General features: G+C 55.5%; 1 protein-coding gene across 5 annotated transcripts in view; it reads right to left on the minus strand.

The window, feature by feature from the left end:
* The window catches only part of DNMT3A (DNA methyltransferase 3 alpha), a 253,453-nt gene that overhangs the window by 202,307 nt on the left and 36,556 nt on the right, over window positions 1-14,590 (minus strand). For all 5 annotated transcript variants that reach the window (XM_084624716.1, XM_084624715.1, XM_084624718.1 and 2 more), the window contains exon 3: window positions 10,730-10,834. In XM_084624716.1, coding sequence (XP_084480842.1) covers window positions 10,730-10,834 — 105 coding nt within the window. The remainder of the gene's footprint in view (window positions 1-10,729; window positions 10,835-14,590) is intronic.

Raw genomic sequence — 14,590 nt, forward strand, 5'->3', positions numbered from 1 at the left:
GCCTCTGGCCTCCCCTGGAGGAGCCAGCGCGGCAGGGCTCTCCAGCTGTGTGGGCTATTTATAGTAACCCACACTAGGCTGGGGCTTTCCCCTTCAAAACAAGCATGGAGACATTCTCCTGGCAGTGCCCGAGCGGCTGACGGGGCTGCAAGGCTTGCCAGCTCGGTCACGTCTGGCAGCCTGGATACTGTGTACACAGGAAGACAATGCACTGCACTGTCAGCCGGGCAGCCTCTCAGCTCCACTGTCAGCTTCCGCTTAGCAGGAGCAGGCTGCAGGAGCACCAGGTACAGGAGCTGTGGCCCAGTGCCAGGTCTGTGCACAGGCCAAGCCCTCCAAGACTCTGCTGCCGTCGCCGGTCATACAGGTCCCCAGGTGGGCAGTTCTGACTTGGCAGAGCTTGTGAGGTGGCATTTACAGCAGGGGCAAACAGAAGCAGACACCAGCCTTTCTTTAGAGCGGGCACAAGAGGGCGGAGGCTCACAGAAAGCAGAGATGGCTAGGATGGCACTTAACAGACTCGCGCACCTGCAGTTCCAAAGCCAGGAGCAGGAACCACTGACGACTTAACAGCTCTCGTCCAAGCCCTGATCACCTTGTGTCTTGACTTCGCTCCTTGTCTACTGCCACCCTGCCTCACTCAGCCTCCTTCCAAATGCTGTCAGCAAGGCGATCTTTCTGGCCCTGGGACCACACCAGGCATCCTTTGTGTCCGTCCACTGGCCTCCCAGTCTCCACCACCTCAAATACACACTACACATCCTCGCCTTCAGAGCCCTTCACGCTCCACCCCCACTCTGCCAGGGACGGTAGTCACCTGCTTCTCCCACGTTCACCTTGCCATCCCTCTACGTGGGAAAACACCCTGGTCAAAACTCCCAAGACCAACACCTGACACTCCTTCCAGTCCCTCCCTATGCCCACCTTGCCATGAGGCCAAGAGAATGCTGCTGTGACTCACTGATCGCTGCTACCACCTGGTTTGGCACATCTACAACTTGTGCACGCAGCTGGCCTGTGCTAAAACACCCTGTCCTCTCTGCTCCCCACCCACCTGTCTGCCTCACTCACCTGGTTTGTGTCAGACTGTAAGCTCCCTGAGGCAGAGACTGTCCATCACTGTGCGTACACTGCACAGCTGCTAGGACCACGGCCCTGCACCCAGTCCAGCATGGTAACACAATTAATCAGTGGGCTGGTTCTTCAGCACTGAAGGGGGACAAGCTCTCTGAGATGGACAGAGAGCAAAGGTGGACAGGTGGGATGACGTACACCAGAAACACCTGCAGTGCTAGGGGCCGCAATCTGACAACGAGAAGGTCCATGGAATTGAAAACAAAGGGCATCTCCTACAGGCTGTCAGACAAGAGGAGAGCAAGACCTGCGCCCAAGAGCAGGATCCTGCACTTCTGGAGGATTTAATCATCCGCCTAGCTGATGGCAAACAGAGATGCTCAAACTAGGTTACCGCCTGTAGGCATCAAAATCCAGAAAGGATGGCGCCCCACCCCAGCGCTGTGTCTTACTGAAGGGAGGGAATGATTGAGAAGAATATGGAAGCTTGGACCTAGTGGCCATCAGCTACATGGCTTCAGCACAGTGAGGAAGGGGATCCGAGAGCACCATGTACACGGGGAACACATGGGAACCTGGAAAGCTAGCCAGTAAGACCTTAACCTAATGGGTTTGCTGCTTTAACTACCAGTATAGTGAAAGTGGCAAAGCCCCCTAGTGTAGATGCAGTTATATCAAGTTGCAGTGGGGGAGGTTTAGATTGGATATTAGGAAAAACTTTTTCACTAGGAGGGTGGTGAAACACTGGAATGCGTTACCTAGGGAGGTGGTAGAATCTCCTTCCTTAGAGGTTTTTAAGGTCAGGCTTGACAAAGCCCTGGCTGGGATGATTTAACTGGGAATTGGTCCTGCTTTGAGCAGGGGGTTGGACTAGATGACCTTCTGGGGTCCCTTCCAACCCTGATATTCTATGATTCTATGATATCAGTATACACCAGCACGGCTTATTCTGGTTCATATGCCATACCAGTCCTGAGTGCCCGGTACCGGTTCAAGCAGGGCCATGCTAGGACTCTTCCTGGCATACGTTTCTGTTGGCCTCCCTTGTCTTATGGTGCAACTGCCGTAGTTCCTTCCCCTGGGCTGCACATTGCTGCTCGTCCCTGTCAGAGCCCAGCTGCTGCACACCGTCAGTTCCGCACACCGTCACCGTCCGAAGAGACACCGTCAGTTCTGCAGCTCCTCTGCCGCCGAGCTTGCACAGCTCCTGCTCCCCCCAGCCCAAGGAAGTTGGGACTTCATTCCTGGACCAGGCAGCAGCAGCATGCAGCTTGTAGCTTTACCTGGAGCTGCCCCCGTGGGGCTGGTCACAGAGGTGAGCGAGCAGGGAGGGAGGCACTCCAAAATCACACTCGGAGTTCTTAGGGGGGAGGCTTCCAATCACTGCAATGCCCGGGCAGCAGAGTTCAACCATCGCCCAGCGCAGTTGCTGTCACTGTGGACCGGTCGATGGAGGACTGCTTTGACCAGCACAGATACTACCGCAGGAACTGGTGGCACCTTGCCAGGGAAGGATTGATGCCAGTCAGGGCGGTGATTTTCAGCCACTGACGGAGAGCTGGGGTTTTACCAGCAGGACTCCAAGCCGAGTGTGGATGCAAACAAAGGGTATGTCTGCACTGCAGTGGAGGAGGATACCTGAGCTAGCTTTGCCTGGGATGGCCCACTAAATGGACCAGTGAAGCCGCGGCAGCGCCGGCTAGCCACCCAAGTATGTACCCAGGGGCTTGGGCAGGCCTGTCCTCGGGCGATTAGCCTGTGCCACCACCCAAGACACTGGGGTTGCACCGCGATTTGTAGGGACGCCAGTGTAGGTTGCCACATGTGCCGCAATCACCCTGCCCAACAGCAGCGTAGGCATGAGATGTGTTGATACAAGGCAAGTTTCACCAGCAGAACTGTGTAGTCCAGGCCCAGCCTGTGTTGCTATAAAATCCCACCTCTAGCCACCAGGGACTCCGCTACAGCTTTTTACATATAGCTCAACTCTTCTCAGTGCTCTAAAATCTGAACTGTGGGGTGCCCCCTGGGAACGTGGGTACACGGAGTGAGCCAAATTTGGGGTCATTTGACCACAGCGTTCTCCAGATGCTGCCCACCAAAAAAACAGCTTCACTAATGGGTGACATTTTTGCACCTTTTTTTTTTTAACCCAGCCTTGGGAATGAAACCCTGCCTCTGATCCTGGCACAGGGATCTCGCTCGCTGAACCGTCACCCTCACAGAGCGCACAGAACCCACTAGCCCTTTGGAGGAGGAAAAGTGAAAACAGGAGGAAGACAGAGGAGTCTACAGGGTTTGTAGGCCAGAAGCATTAACCGTGGCTGGATAGCTCACAGAGATAAGCAGCAAGCCCCTGAACCTGGTCCTCCTAGCCAGTGTCAATTGGAGTCCTACTGCAGGCAGAAATCTGAAGGGTAAAATCCGCCTCTCTCCGGAGAGCGTCTGTATTGGGAGAACTTAATGAAAGGATTTCTTGGGGAAAAAATAGACATAAGAATCTTTGCTGGCAGGGGAGGGGGTTCGGGGACCCAGGTGAGGCAATGGGGATTGGGGGAATGGGTGGGGACTGATACTGGGAAGGGGGATATGGAGGTGAGTAGCAGATAGGGGCAGGGGCACCTGTCAGTGTCACATTCTTCCCTCCCAGGTGTGAGCCAGGATCGGACGGGCTCTCTTGTGTGGACTACATCCTTCTCCCTACCTTCACACATGTGCTGGGATCCAAGGGACCTAGCTCCTCTGGAGGTGCCTGAGCCCCTCTGCCTGCCCCTCCCCTGGGTGTGCCAGGAGCAGGGAGGACTCTGCCCATCTGTGTAAGCCTGACCCCCCCCTCAAATCAGCCAGGTTTGAGGGAGGGCATGCCTTTCTGGCGGTGCCTGAGCCCCTCCTCCAACCTCCCCTCATGTGAGCTGATATCTGAAAGGCCTTGTCTCTCTGGGGAAAATCTGAGCCTCTCTCCCTGTCCCCCATGTGGCAGCCTGAGTGGGGACCTGATAGCCTTTAAATCTGTACAGGGATGCTCTAAGGAGGATGGTGATCCATTGTTCGCCATGTCCCCTGCAGACAGGACAAAAAGCAATGGGCTAAATCTGCAGCAGGGAGACTGAGGTTAGCGATTAGGAAAAACTGTCTAACTCTAAGGGCAGTTAAGCTTTGGGGAGCCACTTCCAAGGGAGGTTGTGGAATCGCATCACTGGAGGTTTATAAGAACAGGTTGGACAAACCCCGCTCACAGCTGGTCTAAGTTCACTTGGTACCGCTCAGTGGAGGGGGCAGGACTAGACGACCTCTCGAGGTCCCTTCCAGCCCCACAATGCTATGATCCTATGCGTGCTAGGATCTGTGGAAGCCCTGCCCCCCTAAGTGAGGAGCTGGGAACAGGCCTCTTGGGAGCATGCACCAAGGCAACACTGCTGACACTGGGAACAGGCGTGCCTGATGCATACTACAGGTTTTCCAGCACCAGCGAGTGGAGGTGGAAAGACCCCCAGACCGAATGGAGTGGCTCACACGTCCCAGAGCTATTGTTTCAGGCTGTATTCATCTCCCTGGGGTATTCCCAGCTAAATGAGAACATCTCATTGACATGAATGGGACATGTCACACCTCTCTGACTCCTCTATGCTGCAGAGGGATGTGTAGAGCCCCTTCCCTCCATCCTCCCTAAATAGTCCCCCTTTCAGCAGGAGAGTGGACTGCCAGCCTACAATAGTTAAGGCAGAAACCAATTTTCTGTTAAAGCTCAACTCTTCAAAGCACTCTAAAATCCGTACCGTTATTTGGGTTACCTTGAAATCTGGTGTTTCTCATGGGGGCACAGCGTATGGTTAGTGACCCTAACATGGGGTCTTCTGACCAAGGGGTTCCCGAGATTCAGCCCCCTGGGAAAAAACAGCATTTAATAAAATTCACAGATTCTAAGGGGAAGAGAGACACCCCAATCTTCTCTCGCAGGCTTTATGTTCCTGTAACCACCTTGTAATAAAATTGTCAAGTGTTTGGGACACAATACAACGTCTTTCTTTCACCAGCCCTATTAGCCATTACACATGCCAAACATTTCAAAGCACAACCATTATTCCCAATCCACTGTAACAAAGTATATTTTGGGTGGTACTTCGGAATCACATAACAACCACATAGTCCCAGTGGACTGGGACTCAGGAAACTGGGCTCTATTCCCAGCTCTGCCAGTGGAATGACTTTGGCCAAGTCACTTTTATCACTCTTTTCAGAGTAACAGCCATGTTAGTCTGTATTCGCAAAAAGAAAAGGAGTACTTGTGGCACCTTAGAGACTAACCAATTTATTTGAGCATAAGCTTTCGTGAGCTACAGCTCACTTCATCCGATGAAGTGAGCTGTAGCTCACGAAAGCTTATGCTCAAATAAATTGGTTAGTCTCTAAGGTGCCACAAGTACTCCTTTTCTTTTTATCACTCTGTGCCTCAGTTTCCCCATCTGTACAATGGAGATAATGTTTCCCTCCTTGAGATCTACAGATGGAAAGATAGTCTACATAAGAGCTAGACATTATCATCATTATCTGGCAGGAGCAGTGTCTGAACTGCACACCTACATGACTACAACTGCCTAAATGACCAGATTCCTACCAGTCTGTTAAAAAAAACCCAGGAAATTAAATGGCAAACACTGTTGTTAACCCAGAGTTAACTACAACTGTCAAACATACTCACATAGCACTCTGACTTTGCAGTGCATTGACCAGGAGCTCTCGATGCTCAACCGGCCTAGCCTACTCCACAGAAAGACCAGCCCCACTGCAGCCCCCTTGAGCCAGTTCACCCCCAGGTGCATGATGCCATCAGCACTCTGCTTCCACTCACCCTTCATTAAACCCACAAACACGCTCACCTCCCACCAACTGCTGCCAATCTCCATTGTGCCCTGCTACTGACACAGCCTACTCAATAAGAAAAGGAGTACTTGTGGCACCTTAGAGACTAACCAATTTATTAGAGCATAAGCTTTCGTGAGCTACAGCTCACTTCATCAGATGCATATCGTGGAAACTGCAGCAGACTTTATATATACACAGAGAATATGAAACAATACCTCCTCCCACCCCACTGTCCTGCTGGTAATAGCTTATCTAAAGTGATCATCAGGTGGGCCATTTCCAGCACAAATCCAGGTTTTCTCACCCTCCACCCCCCCACACAAATTCACTCTCCTGCTGGTGAAGTGAGTTTGTGTGTGTATGGGGGTGGGGGGGATGTGAGAAAACCTGGATTTGTGCAGGATATAGCCCAACTTGATTGCCATGCACATTGTGTAAAGAGTATGTCACTTTGGATGGGCTATCACCAGCAGGAGAGTGCTACTGTTCCGCTTGCCCTCTCCCCTCCGCCAGGCACCTGACCTCTCTGTGCTCAAGGGACTGCTTTGCACCCTCCAGTCCCCAGTGCAGAAGTAGCAAGCCCTCAGCACTACACAGCCTGTGCCATTCATGCCTGTCCCTTCCCAGCTTGGATGGGCATGGTATGTGGTGGGATGGTGTGCGAGCACCATTCCCAAGTTGCTATTTGTCCTCCAAAGTCTTGGCTTTCATTAACAAAAGGGAAGTCTCTAGCTGTTACGGCTGCAATGAAATCTTGAAAACGTGATGTGAGCATAATTGAGGCAGTGACACCTGCCAAGTCTGTAGGCGGCAGAGGAGTGAACATCCCATTCACGTCCCTTGGTGTTACAGTAGCATCAGCTGAGTTAAATGCTAACTAGGCCACTGCTCGTCAGATGATAAACATAAGGAGAGAAAGGAGCGTACCAAAACAGATTTGCCCATCCGCTTTAATGATGGTTCATTTTAGCACCATGAGTGGGTGGGCTTGGAAGATACCCTCACTTATTTTTTTCTTCAGTCAAAAAGGAATCAAGCTCCTGGCCCCTGCACCACCGAGAGAGCATGCATGACCAGATGCGGAACATCTGCACAATCTGTTGCGAGCGGCGCCCCATGTGGATGGAGCTTGGAAGAGAACCACCACCCTTCTTCTTCCAGTTCAACTCCAGAGCCTCAGGCCACCTAGCCCATAGCCCTTATGTCTGCTCATGCTATCTGGACCCAGCCGCTGATGTGTCACCCAGCTCATGCCACCTTGTGCTACATCCTCTCATGCCAACAGCCTGTTGGCCAAAAGAGCTAATGCAATTGTGGGAGGTATAAATAGGGATCTTGAGTAGGAGTCGAGAGGTTATTTGACCTCTGGATTTGGCACTGGGATGACCACTGCTGGTATCTTTTGTCCACGTCTGGTGCCACAAGTCAAGAAGGATGTCGATAAACTGGAGAGGGGTCAGCGAAGAGCCACGGGAATGATTAAAGAGTTAGAAAACCTGCCTTGTAGAGACAGACTCCAAGAGCTCAATGTGTTTAGTTTCGCCAAGAGCAGGTTAAGCGGTGACCTGATCAGTCTAAGGACCCGCCTGAGGAAGTTTAATACTAGGCTCTTCAATCTAGCAGAGAAAGATCTAACGTGATCCAACAGCAAGGAGTTGAATCTAAACAAATAAGGCAGGAATGTTTAACCGGGAGAGTAATTAACCACTGGAGCCATTTCCCCAGGGTGGTGGTGGATTCTCCATCACTGACAGTGACCCAATCAAGAAAAGATCGGCTCTAGGAATTACTGGGGGGCAGGTCTCTGACCTGTGCTATGCTGCAGGGCAGACTAGACCATTCCAATGCCGCCCACCCCCTCTCCCCTGCTGCCAGCTTTGGGATCTAAGGAACTCAGCTACCGATCACTTTGGGAAAGCTGTGCTTTAATCAGGGCAGCAGCTACAGAGATTGCAAGTGCACATGTATAAAATCGATCTCACCCTCACTCTGCTCTGCCCCAGCCTCTGTGCCCAGAGTTCCTTGGGGCAGAGACCTCTATGGGGCCTGAGGGCACTGAAAACCCCCACACCTGACTCCCCCAGGCACCCCAGATACACAACCGGCTCTCGCACCTGGCCAGAGATCCCCAGGACACAGTAACTAGCACCATTCCAAGCTGCACCTGAGATTCCCCCCGAGAATGCTCTCTCTGAGCAGGATGCTGGCGTCTTTCTGCTCCCTGCTCCTTGGGCAGCGGCTCACATACTCAACGTGCCAAGCAGAGAGACACTGGGTTACCAGGGCCGAGTCTGAAGCCCTGCCCCAGCAGAGATGGGGCCAGCCCCTGTCAGACTAAGGGAAGGTCTGAGCTCCTGCACAGGGTTCCCCAAGGCCAGGGCAGAGCACTTGATCTCAGAAAGGGGCAGAGGGACAGCTGCACAAGCTGGGCTATGGGCAGGAGGAGCAGGAAGTTCACAACACCCCCACAACCTGCACATGCCAACCCCTCCCCAGCTGGAGAGGTGAAGCATGCAGCAGCATTTGGTTCCAGGCACATACCAGATGGTTTTTAGGGGGCATCTCCTCTCAGTAGCATGGCCTCCCACAGGGTAATTATCACCCAAGTGTCAGCAGATCGAGAGCTGTCACAGCTGCTCCCAAAGGGCCAGGAGCTGGCTAGCATGAGATGCTGGGCAGATGGGCTGGTGTGAAAGCTACAGAAGCCAGCCAAGGCAAGTGTCCCTGCTGCAGCCCAGCTCCTCCCCAGGTCAGCACTTTGGAGCCACCTGGCCTCCCAGGCCCTGTGGAGGATTGCAGCTCTTAGACCTACTCCAGCTGCTCCTCTGCCCAGGCGATACCAGGGCTGCTCAAGCTAGCAGCTTCCTGGTTTCTGGGAAGGGGGGAGCGGTGGCAGGCAGCGACCTGCGAGTTCTCGCCTGCCTGCCCTGGTGTGACACAGCCCAAATCTGGGACCTGCAGGGCACAGCACAAAGCTGCTGGAGAGTGGCACAGGCTGCAGCAGGCCCAGCTTTGCAAGGGAGATGGGCTCCCAGGCCCATTCCAGGACAGTGGGAGGAGAGGGGGGCACTTGCCCCTGAGGGGACAGTGTCTTGTGCCTTGTGTTTGCCTCTGTAATCTTTGCACAAGGTTCGAACAGCGTCTTAAAAACATGCCCCCAGCCAGGGTGATCGTGGTATTTGGGTGGGTGGGGTTGGCGACTGGCCCGGCGGGCTCCCGAAAAGCCGAGCTGTACATCACGCTGCATGAGCATGCATGAGCTCCCCAACAGAGGGCACTGCTGGGACCCCTGCCGCACACTGGCCCCAATAAGTGGCTGCTGGGAAGAAGTTTCTGCTTCCAGCAACCTTCTAAATGGAGGCTCTGGCTTGGGGAGGCTTTTTAAATGGAAGTGGGGGAGGGGCAGGAACGGGGAGCTCTGGGGCAGGCACCAGGAATGAAGAGCGTGGGACACAGGCACCAGCAGCATAACAGGAAGGTTTCTCGGGGAGGGAACCCACAGCCGCTATGTAAACTGAGAAGTCCAATATGCCTTGTTACTGCAGCTGCTATAGCCAACCCTGGACACCACCGGAGTGTCCTAGGTACCGCTTGGACCCCACAGTGGGCTGGCAGCCTGTGCGCTCCAAAGCAGAGGCAGAGGGGTCACCTCTCTTCGTTAGGGGAGGCAGGGAAAGGCGAAGCACCTACAGAGGGAGCAAGAGAGCACCCTGCACTGGCCAGGCTAGACGACCAGGAACCGAGGTGTCCGGGTGCTAGTCTCTGGCCTGCCACTGGCTCTCCTCTTGGCCTTGGGCAAGTCACAACAGCTCCGTGCCTCAGTTTCCACCTGTGTAACAGAGCGGTAGAGGGACTCACTCGCCCCCATGCTACAGAGGGGTAAGGAGCTATGGCCAGGTATTGCTGGGTGTGTCAGCAGCAGCTGGGAGAGGTCTCCAGCATCTCTGCACAGCAGGCCAGAGAGATGGGGTGAAACCCAAACCTGCACTTCAGCAGCTTCTTGCCTGCTGGCTATTGGCGTCTCCGTCTGGCTCGTCCCCCGTCACTGAGCCTTCCCAGGGGGCTCTGCAAGCCTCCTGGCGCTAGCCCAGCCCCAGGTACGGCAGGGCCCCGTGGGAAGGCTGTCTGGGGCACTGCTCTGGTGCATTTACACAGCAACCCATCTACTCGGCCCCCCCGACTTTCCCTGAGCGAGAACCCCCTTGGCAGATCACTAGGAGCCCAAAGGACACACCTGACCATCACAGAACAGAGCAGGGCACGGGTACTTTCATCCCCTCAGTGGAGGTGCGGCTTAAGTCCCACGCAAGCAGCCTAGCCCCACTGAATGCTGGGAAATGTAGTCTGCAGAGATGCCACCTCTCCACGGAAACTGTGAGCTGCAATGCCGAACCAGGTCGGGCACTCCTACCTTAGCCTCCCCGCCAGCTCCTTCCCGCAGCATCTCTGCTCCTGCACGGCTCTCCTGACTCCCTTCCTCCAAACCAGATGGTGACGGAATCCTATACAAGTGGCACGTTCCTTCCTGTAGGGCATGGGCTCCAAGGTTCCCTTTCTCACTCTTCACAGCATCCAAGGAAGCCCTGCCCTTGAGCTGCTGGAGTGCAAAGCTCCACGTGACATGCCACAAGCCCAAGACATACACGAGCCATACTCCCACAAGCCGTGCCAACGAGCCAGGCTCTCTCCTCCGGTTCAGAGCCCTCAGTCCACCGCCCCTCTCTCCAGCACCGTCAGCCCAGACAGCGCCCCGCTGGCAGGACTCCGAGCCGCCTCGCATTCTCAGACTCACCAGGACGTGTTTGCGCTTCCTGCCAGGCCGCCCTGCTTTCCTCGTGGCTGTCCCTGGTTCCTGCTTCTCGTCCTTGCTCCGATTCTCCTCCAGCTCCTCTTCCCTCTGCCAGGCAAAGAGAGAGTACAGTCAGTGCAGTAGGTCACAGCAGGGGCCAGACAGCTGCTCCCTCAACTCCAGCATATTTTACACTTCAACACGGCCTGTCATCCCAAAGCGCGGCCTGCGCTACGGACAGGGCACCCCTGGGGTGGAAAGCAGCATACAGCAGACCTGGCATGTTAGGTCAGGAAGGGTCCTGGCACAGGAGGACGAGATTTCCACCCTTTAGATATCGGCTCAGAGTGCCCAGGTTGACAGCCCAGCCCCATGTCTCCTTGCCCTGCATTGCGGGCACCGTGCCTCCTTCTGAGCCCCCAGCCCCACTTCCTGCAGTCAGGGCCGTCCTCAGGCATATGCAGCTGCGTAGGGCACCATGAAATCTGGGGCACCAAACTGTCCAAATTTCATGGCACCCTAGGCAGCTGCGTGCTGCATAAGCAGCAGCACCAGCTCCGGCGACCAGCCCTATCCCTCGACCAGCCCCTCCGTGGGCTGCACCCACTGCAAGTGGCAGGGCCGTCCCTAGAGGGTGTGGGGTCCTGGACAACTCCCTCCGCCCCACCTCTTACCTTTCCCCCCTGCTCCTCCCCTGCCCCCATTCCACCTCTTCCCCCAGCAACCCTGCACTCACCGGCAGCGGTGGAAAGTGGAGCAACCTGGCCCCATCCCACTCCACTCCGCCAGCTCCCAGCCGCGACGCTCCACTTCCCACTGCCGGTGAGTGAGAGGAGGTTGGGGAAAAGATGCCCCCCACACTCTCCGGTGGCGGGAAGCGTGGCGTCATGGCTGGGAGCTGGCGGAGTAGAGTGGGTTGGAGTTGGGCTGCTCCACTTCCCGCTGCTGCCGGTGAGTGGGGGATCCCTCCTCCCAAGCCCCCTCTCCCAAGCGATACAGCTGGGGCCAGGGTGAGGGAAGCGGAGCGGGCTGCTCCCAGTCCCCCGCTAATCCCCCGGCCACTCTGGGCCTGTGGGGCCCCCAAAAGTGCCCCCCACAGCTCCTGCCTCCCAGACCCCAGGGGCGGGGAGGCCTGGGGGGCTTTGTAGGGCACCCAAAAGGCTAGAGACGGCCCTGCCTGCAGTACCCGAGCTGACGGGCCAGTGGGACTGGAACCAGCCCTGACTTGCTTGTGGAATCTGACTGGTTCCCAGCCCAAGGGTTTGAGGTGGATGGGTTCAAAGGGAGGGGTCAGCTCTCTCTGGGGTTTGGCTTGCTGAGCCCCAGGCCCTGCTAGGGAGGAGACAGCGGGAGGCTGTCCTGGTGCCAGCAGGGGACAGCCTGCTCCGGGGCCTGGGCGCCATTTAGAAAACAATACGAACGGATCGAGGCCAGCCATGGGGAGGCGTGTCTGTGCTCATGCATATGGGCGCACAACGCACTTACACAGCCTGTTTAACACCCCCCATCCAGCACGGCGAGGAGGCCCGGGGGTCTACACACAGGGAGAGAGGGGCTAACGCCGCACACTTGGAGACCCTCCTCCGGCCAGCACAGCTAACGACACTGCAGTGAGGGAGAGGAGAGGACAGACAGCCCAAGGAGTCCTGACCCCACCTCTCTGCACCAAGCACTGGCCCGATTCATGCTCTCGAATGGGCCCTTCAGCCCAGCTCTGCAGAGCTGTAGGGATTCCTGGTGCTGAGCAGTGGGAGCCCAGCACAGAGCCCAGGGGGCTGCTCAGAGAAACAGGTCTGAGAGAGGGCCAGGAATGACCCCTTCCCTGGGGATCCTCCCACTCTCAAAGCTCCGACTCCTCCGCAGCCCCCTGCAATGGCTGAAGGGTGCAGCTTCGTCTCCTCCCCTCCAGGACCTGGACGCTGGCACAGGCAGCCTCGTGTCCCAGTCCCAGCGAGCTGATGAGACGCTCGCACTCGGCATGGGTGGAGGAATGTGAACATGTCCCGAGGAGAGGAACCTGCGACACGCTCCCAGAGCAGCGGCTCATGTTCCCTGGGGGAGGCCCCGGCCCCGCTGCCAATCCAGTCACACAGGGCACAAGCCGCCCTGCCTACGGGCTGTCGGGAATGGATTCAGTACAGGCTGCGGCAGGGCCAGCTTCCCGGAACTGGGCTGGCTCTTCAGCCGTCAGCCTCTCTGCAGAGCCTGCCAGCCAGGGGCAAGGTGCTGGGCTGGGGTGTGCTGCTATACAGACCTTCTGGTCCCTCCCAGCAGGCATGGCTGGCTCCATTTCCCACAGCCCAGCCAAGGCCAGGATCAGCCCCATCAGGTAGCCCCGAGCAAGGGACAGCACAGGGTGGGATGAGGGGGCAGCCCACAAGTCGTTCTCTACCACCTCCTTAGTGGCTGTGTGCCATGGGCAGTGACAGGCCACTCAGACTGCAGCCAGCCATGTGCCTGAGGGTCACCCGAGGAGAGGAAAACAAACCAGCTCCCGGTGGCAGGGATGCATTTCACTTGAGCCTCTAAGATCGCAGCCCCAGCCAAGGCAGGAAGAGGCCAGCAGAGGGGGAGAAGTGGAAGGAAAAGGTGGGGGGGGCACTTGAATAGGGAGAGGCCAGGGTTGGGGAGGGGATGCGAGCTGGCAGACAGACAGCTCCTGAGATCCAGCTGTGCCTCAACAGCTCCCAGTCTCCTGAAGGCTCAGGCACAAGTCCGAGCCACATTCCTGTCCCACCTGAATACTACAGGGCTGCCACCAGCTGTCTGGGTAGCTCAGAGCCCGATAAGGAGAGAACCACTGAGCCCGATAAGGAGAGAACCACTGCGGAGCTCCAAGAGCAGGGGTACCAACCAGCCAGGGCTGTGCTCATCTGTAACCCCGACCTGGAGCCCCCCACTCTCCGGCCCTGGAGTCCTCCCCCTCACAGTTTTCAGAGTAACAGCCGTGTTAGTCTGTATTCGCAAAAAGAAAAGGAGTACTTGTGGCACCTTAGAGACTAACCAATTTATTTGAGCATGAGCTTTCGCGAGCTACAGCTCACTTCATCGGATGCATACCGTGGAAACTGCAGCAGACTTTATATACACACAGAGATCATGAAACAATACCTCCTCCCACCCCACTGTCCTGCTGGTAATAGCTTATCTAAAGTGATCATCAAGTTGGGCCATTTCCAGCACAAATCCAGGTTTTCTCACCCTCCACCCCCCCACACACAAACTCACTCTCCTGCTGGTAATAGCTCATCCAAAGTGACAACTCTCTTCACAATGTGCATGATAATCAAGGTGGGCCATGTCCAGCACAAATCCAGGCTTTCTCACCCGCCCCCCTTTTTCCCGGACACACACACACACACAAACTCACTCTCCTGCTGGCAATAGCTCATCCAAACTGACCACTCTCCAAGTTTAACCAGAACGTCTGGGGGGGGGGGGGGTAGGAAAAAACAAGGGGAAATAGGCTACCTTGCATAATGACTTAGCCACTCCCAGTCTCTATTTAAGTCTAAATTAATAGTATCCAATTTGCAAATGAATTCCAATTCAGCAGTTTCTCGCTGGAGTCTGGATTTGAAGTTTTTTTGTTTTAAGATAGCGACCTTCATGTCTGTGATTGCGTGACCAGAGAGATTGAAGTGTTCTCCGACTGGTTTATGAATGTTATAATTCTTGACATCTGATTTGTGTCCATTTATTCTTTTACGTAGAGACTGTCCAGTTTGACCAATGTACATGGCAGAGGGGCATTGCTGGCCCATGATGGCATATATCACATTGGTGGATGTGCAGGTGAACGAGCCTCTGATAGTGTGGCTGATGTTATTAGGCCCTGTGATGGTGTCCCCTGAATAGATCTGT

This window comes from Lepidochelys olivacea, assembly GCF_965140295.1.
Source record: "Lepidochelys olivacea isolate rLepOli2 genome assembly, chromosome: 3".
Taxonomy (NCBI): Eukaryota; Metazoa; Chordata; order Testudines; family Cheloniidae; genus Lepidochelys; species Lepidochelys olivacea.